Raw genomic sequence first — 9,481 nt, forward strand, 5'->3', positions numbered from 1 at the left:
CTGTCTTGTTTCTCTACAGCCTGGTGGAATAGGCCTTGTTCACTTAATCGTGCGTCGGCTTGTTTCCAGTTCTTTTCTCTTTCAAGTCAGCAAACCATTCCTTTTTGGTACCTGAGCTTATTAGTAGTCAACAAGAGGCTGAGTCTATTTCTTTACAGAACTACACAAAAACTCAGAAGATTTTTGGCACACAGAACTCGGAATCTTTGTCTTTAAACTGTGTTACCTACATACTCTACAAATGTATGTATTGCTCTGCACTAGTCTTGAACTTTAAAGCCAGCACTCTTAGCCCCGAATATGGCAGCTGCCGAAACCAGCGCATAATAATCAGAAGACTTGACGCACACATTTCCATCATACGCAAGCCGTTTAAATAAACTTGAACATGATATCTATAAAGAAAGGTGAGCGCGTGGCGAAGCTTTGACGGACAACTCGTGCAAAAAAACTAATAATAAGCTCTTCAGTTGTTTTACTCCGAAAGGGAGTGTAGCAAGAAGTTCTGTCCTATTGTTTCCGACCACGGGGTGACACTGCACCTGCTTGAGGCCTGACGATCCGAGACAGCTGGACGGTTGGACCGATTACCCTGCCCAATGTGAGGGTCGACACTGCAGCGCTCCCTGAAGCTACGGCTTAAGGACTTGGGACGACATCTCTGGTAAGATTACTTGCGTTATGAGATATCAACGTTTGCCGCCGAAAATTTTATCTCACAGATACATCGATTCCATGAAAAGATATGAACTGCAGAGTCGTTTTTTCTTTGTTGCTTCTCGAACATAACAAGTAAAACAAGTGCCTCTTCAGAGTGCAGAACAGGCATTCACGGTCTGCGCACAATTTCTAACACGATGCCAGTAACTTTTATTTCGGGAAAGTACATAGTTATCGCCAGCTTGGTCCTGTTAAAAGTACTCGTTTTAAGTACAGTCAGGCCGGAATGGAACACGAACACGCATACGCCGTATTTTTCTACTTCGCAGCGAGATATTCCTTTACAACCGCTTTCTACGTACTTCGGTAAACACTCTATCCAGGAACATGAATAAGGCTAGCTGTGCACTGCAGCTGAAAGTACACAGACAAAATATTTAGTTTTGGTTAAATGTGCTGTTCCCCTTTCATTCAGGCCTGACTGTTCAGTTGCTAAGCCTGCTGCAGTTTTTCTTATTTTTTTCAGGAAAATATGACTTGGATTGCGCTTGCAGCGACCGTACTTCTGGTGTCGTTAACAGGTGAGGCCGAGATATTTGCTATTAGCCCTTTCCTAGCGCGAATGTCCGGACCCCGTAGAGTATCTGTTATGGGTCCAATGGACTTATTTTTGGAAAAGTGGCGGAGAGTTTGAAGGATGCTTCACTCCCGCCACCGTTTGGCCCGGTATTGCACTATCACCAGGATCGGCCTTGTCTTTCTATCCCATCTTTGAACCCTCCTATACTACCTGCACGTGGTAGCGATTGTGGCTCGTCTTGAGCCAGTGAGCAGGCCTGGGCACTTTCCTTTTCTTTCTTCCTGGCAACAACAGACAGACAACAGACCTCATTGATAGATTATTTTCCTTTAAAATGCAATTTTAGGCTCTACTTGTTTGGACGTACTGGTAGGACCCAAATTTGGTCGCACAAATTATTTTTGTTTTGTAATACGAAGCAAAGTGATAGCGCTAATGGTGTACCACTCATCATTCTGGCGGTAGCGCAATGCTACTTTTTGCTTAAATTAATTTTTTTCATGTGTTAAGCGCGGCGCTCTGTAACGTAGCGTGCACATTTATTCGATCTTACTGAACCTTGGAAATGGCACAGTTACTATTGAGTGAATCTCTTTCTTTGTTTGTTTTTTATTTGAACAGTTTGTGGTCTTTACTTTCATGAAACCTAGAGTTGCATGCCTAACCTCATTAGTCAACGAGGTGTCTGCTAGTTCCCATCAAATCTTTCTTGGACTGCACAAGCTGTAGAGCTTAAAAACTGCTTGCTCGATTAATTTGCGTTAGATAAAACATACAAACGAGAAACCTCGCATCTATCCAAACGTGCTCCATAACGATAAGGAACAACATGCCGAAATTTTGAACACGGAATCTGTCTTGGCGCAGGAAGTTGTCTACAAAAGCGAGGAGGGATAGTTTCGTAGTGTACAATTGCTTTTATAAGGTCCTTGCAGCAGTGCTCTTCGCGAGTAATAAAAGCATCTGGAGCCCCCTGCTCGCTATCCTGTCTTCTTCCCCAGCTTTACTTCATTCCTTAATGCGATAGCAAAGCTACCAGCGTTGCTTTGACTGTCAGCTTCTTTCCTGGCGTGCCAGAGATATTCTACTTGATTTCTTAGCCGTTACTCGAGCGTATATTCCTTACAAAAATTTCTTTAGACAGTCCATTGACTTATGTCTATAAAGTCTTACGCATTCTTACATGTCACAGCTAATATGTACAGCCCACTGCTGTCTAAGCCCTTGCACTGAAGCGGGCAGTACCGGATAAATAAATAAACAAATAAATAAATATATAAATAAATAAGCAAACGAGCGCAAACTAGCTAACACCCAGATTTTCCTTCTGCATTTTCACCTGCCGCGGTGGCTCAGTGGTTAGGGCGCTTGAATACTGATCCGGAGTTCCCGGGTTCGAACCCGACCGCGGTGGCTGCGTTTTTATGGAGGAAAAACGCCAAGGCGCCCGTGTGCTGTGCGATGTCAGTGCACGTTAAAGATCCCCAGGTGGTCGAAATTATTCCGGAGCCCTCCACTACGGCACCTCTCTCTTCCTTTCTTCTTTCACTCCCTCCTTTATCCCTTTCCTTACGGCGCGGTTCAGGTGTCCAACGATATGAGACAGATACTGCGCCATTTCCTTTCCCCAAAAAAACCAATTATTATTATTATTTTCACCTCTAACATCTGCCCTTTAAGCAATGTGTAACAGTCGTAGTGAGTAGCATTTGCATCAGTCTCTTGCATCAACCCGAGTACATTACTGCTAAAAATATCAATCCCGGCAGCAACCATGGAATCACAAATTTGACCTAAAAACTAATCCGGTTAATATTCTTGTTCTTCTCTTCCATTCGCTTCAATCCCACCCTTTAGTTTGTTTGCTTGTTTTGCGTGTCTGAACATGTAGTGCTCGTATCGAAATGTGTCGTCACGCTCATTCTGTGAGTCACCGCGGCGGATCACTCTAACTGATCCAGCTGCTGAATCAAAGTGAGAGCTTGGGTGCCCTCCAGCTCTCACTAGCGTACCTTCCGAAACACGTTAAGCACAGCCAGCGCACACCGCAGCTGTGATTGTGGGCCTTCTGTTATGTTGCCACGCATAACAAAAAACGAATCGCCTCCTAAAGAGAAGCTGAAAGGGATTTTAAGATTTCTAGATGATCGAACACTTCCAATGTGTTAAACTTCTAGGTGTAGCATGCGAAGTAGTCTAGCGCTAGCATTTAAAGTGGTTACGTAACCGTCCATTAAGAAGCGACGATAATCATGCTCCTCTTCACCGTGTCGGAGAAATGCGGAGAAAGTCATGATGACGTCATTGTTGCCAATATTTCAAAGATCAGAGTCTTTCGCCCATCTGCTCTCGCACGTGGTACAGCGCCGCAAAACGACGTTTCATGGGTTTCACCTTCGGTGGCGTTGGTTTTCTCCCTTCAAACAACAGTTTCTTCGCTCTAAACGAGTGCCTCCGTACATGACGTCATCACTGCAGCCCCTGCCCAGCTCTGCGCATTGCGTAGAAGCCTGAATGTCCATCTTGGTTCATTCGTCGATACTCTCACCATTTTAAATGCTTGCACAAAAACTTCGCATTCTTTAATTGAAAATTTCATACATTCAACCCCTTTGAGAGCATCGGATTTTGATACCTCTGCAGTTGCCCTTTAAGACAATTGCCAGGCTACGAGAGCGCAAAACCAAAGCCGTGCACTATGGCGCCAAAATGAAATACGAACAAGACAGCCGCATTGCGAACAGAAAAACCGAGAAGGTCTTTGCTGAGTAAGACAGAACACTACCGCACTTGATTAGCACTTCGTCCCAGCAACCAATACTTTGTTTTTTATCTTCCGTTTCAGTTATTTTGTTCGCAGCTCATCCGGCGCTGATGGAACATACTACCTTCAACACTTTCCCAGCATCGCGATTACCGCCGCCAATTTGCGTGATGCTATTCGCGAAGGCTCTTAAGCGAATAAATGCTAAACGGATGCGAAAACGAAAAATGAAGCAGCAGATGCGGTGGCTTAGTGGTTAGGGCGCTCGACTACTGATCCGGAGTTCCCGGGCTCGAACCCGACCGCGGCGGCTGCGTTTTTATGGAGGAAAAATGCTAAGGCACCCGTGTGCTGTGCGATGTCAGTGCACGTTAAAGATCCCCAGGTGGTCGAAATTATTCCGGAGCCCTCCACTACGGCACCCCTTTCTTCCTTTCCTCTTTCACTCCCTCCCTTATCTCTTCCGTTGCGGCGCGGTTCAGGTGTCCAACGATATATCAGACAGATACTGCGCCATTTCCTTTCCCCAAAAACCAATGATTAATATTATTATTATTATTATTATTATTATTATTATTATTATTATTATTATTATTATTATTATTATTATTATTATTATTATTATTATTATTATTATTATTATTATTATTATTATTAAGACAAATGAGCCTAGCGCATCGATTCGTAACTCGACATTCTTCTGAATAGCGCTCCATGCCTGCTTGTCACCACTAGACAAATATATGCCTCCCTTTCGATCATCCCAAGTGCCCGGGAAACTCCACATCACAGAAAAAAAGGAAAAGGTGGCTAAAAAGCATGCATCACCGTTCTGAGAGATCTCGCGTTATGTCCCCTATAGCCCAGTTTCCTTGGGCGTCGCTTTTAATAGCTAAATCTTGCTTTTAAAGTTTGCCCTGCGCCAGCTCTGGGTAGGTAAGACTGTCATAGAAAAGCAATGGGGTGAGTTTTCGAAAATAAATACCAAAAAATACAGTCATTCAGAGGAGGGATAAGGAGATATATTGATTGTTATGGTGCAGTCTTAAGATATGAGGAAAAAAATTGCGGTCACAAACAATTTCTCACTGGAAAATATGCGCTTGCCCGGAATTTATGGGTATGTTAGCTGCATAGCTTCATCACAGCATCGGTGCACGTCTATTTAGCTGCACAATTTGTACAGTGATAGCTCACCTCGGCATCGTCCTCGCATCAGTTATTGGCGTAATGTGTCCCAACCGAAGACTACGGTCTCCACTTGCTCGTCACTGAGAACCTGGGTACACTACACTTACGAAAACTTCTTTAGGCAGTCTTTAGACTGTCCACAGACTTCTGTCTATAAAGTCTATAGACTCTCTACAGACGAACCCTAGAAGCCAGTCTATACACAATGCAAATTCTGTAGATAGTCTATAGAGAAGCTATACATTTATGGCCATACGCGTTAAGTAGACTTTTGTCTATAGACAGTTTATAGACTATGAATACTCAAATATAAATATCTATAGGAAGGCAGTATAGTCTATACGAAGTCTATAGATTGTCTAAAGACCATTTTTATAAGGGTAGAAGCTGCAGTCCTGGTGCGAATGCTTCCTTGGGAGGGAGAGGGGGGGAGATCCGTTAATGCTAACGTTATCGCTCATCCATTACTTTCTTGCCCGACCATTACTTTAGACCCGCTGATGCAAGGCAGTGAGGCCATAAGTCTGGCAGATTTTGCTTGTCGCTTGTACCAAAAGCCTCTCCATCATCCTGCAATACTACTCACGATGGCACCATCGTAAATAATCCAAATCGTGCTCTTATGTTTACCGTCCGTACTCCGTCTTTCTGTGCCAAAACCTTTTCCCCGCAGGATGCGTGTGTTTCGAGGAAGACAAAGCCTACATGCAGTGCACGGAATATCCCGATCGGGGACCCTGCAAAGGCACAGTGTACCGCTACTACTTCAACTTCATGCGAGGGACTTGCCGCCTCTTCGTCTACGGCGGGTGCGAAGGCAACGACAACAACTTCAAAAGCCGCAAGCAGTGCCTACGACGATGCGGAAGCGGTAAGTGGGTGTTGCTGCCACGTCTTGCGTCACGAAAGCGTCCACGAAGCCCATAGGTGATGAAGCCATCTCCTCACGTTCTGCCAGAGACGGCACCTCCTCGAGAGACGTCACGATTCAGCTTCGGCATGACGTGCTCAAAATTCCCGCTGCTTGTGGAAGACAGAATTATTCCCAGATTTCTTTGACTCGAACGACTTCAAAATCTCAAAATCTTCGATTATCTTTTCTGTCATCAACAGCACTACACATTTTCTTTTCAACTTTGTTGTTGCCTTGGCGGCTGCGTTTTTATGGAGGAAAAACGCTATGGCACCCGTGTGCTGTGCGATGTCAGTGCACGCTAAAGATCCCCAGGTGGTCGACATTATTCCGGAGCCCTCCACAACGGCACCTCTTCCTTTCTTTTCACTCTCTCCTTATCCCTTTCCTTATGGCGCGGTTCAGGTGTCCAACGATATATGAGACAGATACTGTGCCATTTCCTTTCCCCAAAACCAATTATTATTATTGTTGTTGCCTTAACTTGCAGCCTTACCTTTAACCAAACCCTGCTGAAAGAAGTTGTATGATGCTTCGGAGAGGGAAATGCATGCCATATAGCGTGCCCAGTGGCATGCAATATTGTCTCTTTTACATCTTCAAGAAACCCAATTTAAGAAGCTCATTTCAAAATATTACTGCTTTTGGTTTGGATATAGTAGATCGCCGTCTGAGGAACGCTTCATTATTTGCTACGATTCATCCGGATTTCTTAACATTCGGGCGGCATTCTTCGAACTTTTTGGATTTTGTTTGATACCTTAAAAGGATATTGTATATAGAATGTAGTTAACCTGCATCGATAGATTACTGCAGATGCTACCTGTGCTCAAACGGAGCCTTCATAAGCTAGAAAAAAGCATATAATGGCGTACAAGTGTCAACATCATCGGCCGATTTCGCAAGAAGATTGCGGTTTGTCTACACAGCTCTGGGGCGTGGATCCCAGAGGCTACGTTATGCCGTTGTTCACTTTAAAAATTTAATCACGGAGTCTTTTACCGTGTAGATGTCGCAAGTTTGAGTGAAGCGGCAACAAAATTTTTTATGCAACTTTCTCCGCGATAAATGGGTCTTTAGCCGCCAGACAAACGCTTATATGTCCAAAAGAGTCATAGAATCAATTCTTCACTGACAGAAATTAGAAGTGGTCCTCACTGTCGGCTTAAAGGAGTGCTCACGTCAAATTTTCGTTGCGTTTTTTTTCTTTGTAGTTATGCGTAAGGCAGTGTACAAGAATCACTAGGTTACGACACCCTACGGTAAACAACGTTTAAATGAATTTCTTCTCTCATGCACTATCGGTTTCAAGAGCAAACGATGGCTGGGGTGTAAAAATTCAGCACAGTTCTATAGCGGCATAAAGAAATGTGCGATAAACTCGCAGCCTTTTTATTCTTTGTCATTCTGACTCTAGAGGCATGCAGGTTTAAGCGCTGAGGTTAATTAAATTGACTTTACTCTTTACTCTGAACTTTATCGTCACTGCCATCATTAGACTCTTGAAGTTTAAATCGTGTTAGAAATGAAATTTTAGCGGCAAGCTACTAACTGGTAGAACGTAAATACCATCGGGTGATCCATGGAAACTGGCTTCCGTACTGTTACAAAAAAGAAAAACTGAAAACATTTTGCCCGTAGTCTTTTAAGAATACGTGAGTGATGACTACTACTGAGCACCTTGTGCATGTACAAGGTTGGTCAAAAGTTTCCAGGCCACAGTGTCTGCTTCTGCTCTTTATCGCTATACCCTGGCACCTATAAGATGCCGATGAAGCTATCAAGGTTCTCAGAGTTTATACTTTGCAGATATTTTGAGCTTCGGGGGGTGTCGTAACTGCCTCATTATACGGCTCAAAAACAGATCCTGTGGTCTGGGAAGTTTTGAACGACCCTGTACCTAGCTCTAAACTCTAAACAGTTCTGAAGGCGAAATGCCTAGGAACTGCGTTATAAAAGTGGTGTGTAAAGTAAAACAGTCCGGAAGCTCGCATTACACATTTCGGAACTCTAGGATCCTTACAAATATTTCAGCCACGAGATCAACGAAGGACGTTCTCGAAAGGGCTTTCGCGTTTAAAAAAAAAGGTTACGGACCTACTACATTTGCTGACTTAGTGCGCGAGCACTAACGAGAAGTACGTTATAATCTCTGCCTTCTTTCCGCCCAGTTATTACGTCGAGAATCTGCAAGCTGCCCCCTAATCGTGGCTACGGCCCTTCGCGCGTGTTGCATTACTACTTCGACTCGAAGAAGCAGTCGTGCCGCCCATTCGTCTTCCTGGGCTTCGGAGGGAACCGCAACAACTTCATATCCAGCGACGAGTGCCGCATGCAGTGCCTGGGCAAGGAGGCCCACGAGAGGGGGGAAGACTGATGCGAGCCGGAACACGCACGCGAAGCCAGCAACGCTACACTACGCTTTGGAAGTCGACTCTGGACGCTTGGACTGTGAATGCCTGGGGAAAAACGCGATGGCATCGTTATCAAAAATAAAAACATAAGCGACAAAAGCAACACTGGATATCACCATCGGCTATCGTGATTGGGTATGGTTTTCAAGCTCCCCTTATTCGCATGTTGTTTGTATCCTCTTCTTGTGTCATGCTGATTTGGTACGCTCTAAACAAGAATTAGCCAATTAGGAGTAAAAAGAGATTAAGCTGTCCGCTAGCGCGTTCCCTTTTAGGGGCACGATACACTGCCCAGTTCCGGGGATAGGTAAACATATGGCATGCTTACTCTTGGAAACGGAGGCATATTCTCCTTGCAAAAAATACAACCCGATACAATCAGCAATCAAAGGATTCTTTTTCACACGGCACCGAAGGTCTTGAGATTAGTAAATACAGAAGACTGAAGCCTCGGTTAAAACCTTTGTAACTGCTAGAACATTGCATGCTTTGAATAGGGATTTAGTTTCCGTTGCCAACCGTAAGTATTCCGCACTCTAAGTGATGTAAATGTACCCCAGGGCTTGGGCAGCATACCCCGGCCCTAAAAGGAAATGCGCTAGCGAGAATGCCTAATGTCTCGCGGAGGGCTCAATCAAGGAACACTGAATTAAAATGCAGAATCGCTATAATGATGCAGAACAAGCTGCACAGGACACACCTTTCATTCGTTTACACAACAACAGAGATGCCTGTTATTTCAGTCCTGGTGGCTTCATTGTGCTGATGTGTCTTTACAAACGGGCAACGCCCTTAGCTGGGCCAACAAGAGCAAGCCTTGCCATGGAGATAAGTTCTGCCAAACAAATTCCACTCGAAACTACCAAACCCCGCTTGCTTTGTAACAACGTATTGGGTGACATCACCAGTCGCTTTGAGAGCGCAGTAAATACGGAAGGCCTAAATGATGTCGTTTAGTT

General features: G+C 44.4%; 1 protein-coding gene across 2 annotated transcripts; it reads left to right on the forward strand.

Annotated features, from left to right (window-relative positions):
* Positions 1–509: 509 nt before the first annotated feature.
* Positions 510–8,622, forward strand: LOC144135432 (BPTI/Kunitz domain-containing protein-like). Of its 2 annotated transcripts, none has more exons than XM_077668097.1 (4): positions 510–664; positions 1,187–1,241; positions 5,869–6,066; positions 8,280–8,622. In XM_077668097.1, the coding sequence occupies exons 2-4, from the start codon at positions 1,193–1,195 to the stop codon at positions 8,483–8,485; spliced, it is 453 nt and encodes a 150-aa protein (XP_077524223.1). In that variant the 5' UTR covers positions 510–664; positions 1,187–1,192; the 3' UTR covers positions 8,486–8,622. The 2 variants fall into 2 exon arrangements, with proteins under 2 accessions (XP_077524223.1, XP_077524224.1); XM_077668098.1 differs by having other exon boundaries at positions 515–664; positions 1,168–1,241.
* The last annotated feature ends 859 nt before the right edge of the window (positions 8,623–9,481 follow it).

This window comes from Amblyomma americanum, chromosome 5 (assembly GCF_052857255.1).
Source record: "Amblyomma americanum isolate KBUSLIRL-KWMA chromosome 5, ASM5285725v1, whole genome shotgun sequence".
NCBI lineage: Eukaryota > Metazoa > Arthropoda > Arachnida > Ixodida > Ixodidae > Amblyomma > Amblyomma americanum.

Excerpts from the sequence above, each read along its gene's own strand:
- LOC144135432 (XM_077668097.1), top strand. The coding sequence starts at position 1,193 with ATGACTTGGATTGCGCTTGCAGCGACCGTACTTCTGGTGTCGTTAACA. Across the intron at positions 1,242-5,868 it reads ACTTCTGGTGTCGTTAACAG|GATGCGTGTGTTTCGAGGAA; the intron begins GTGAGGCCGAGA and ends TTTTCCCCGCAG. Across the intron at positions 6,067-8,279 it reads CCTACGACGATGCGGAAGCG|TTATTACGTCGAGAATCTGC; the intron begins GTAAGTGGGTGT and ends CTTTCCGCCCAG.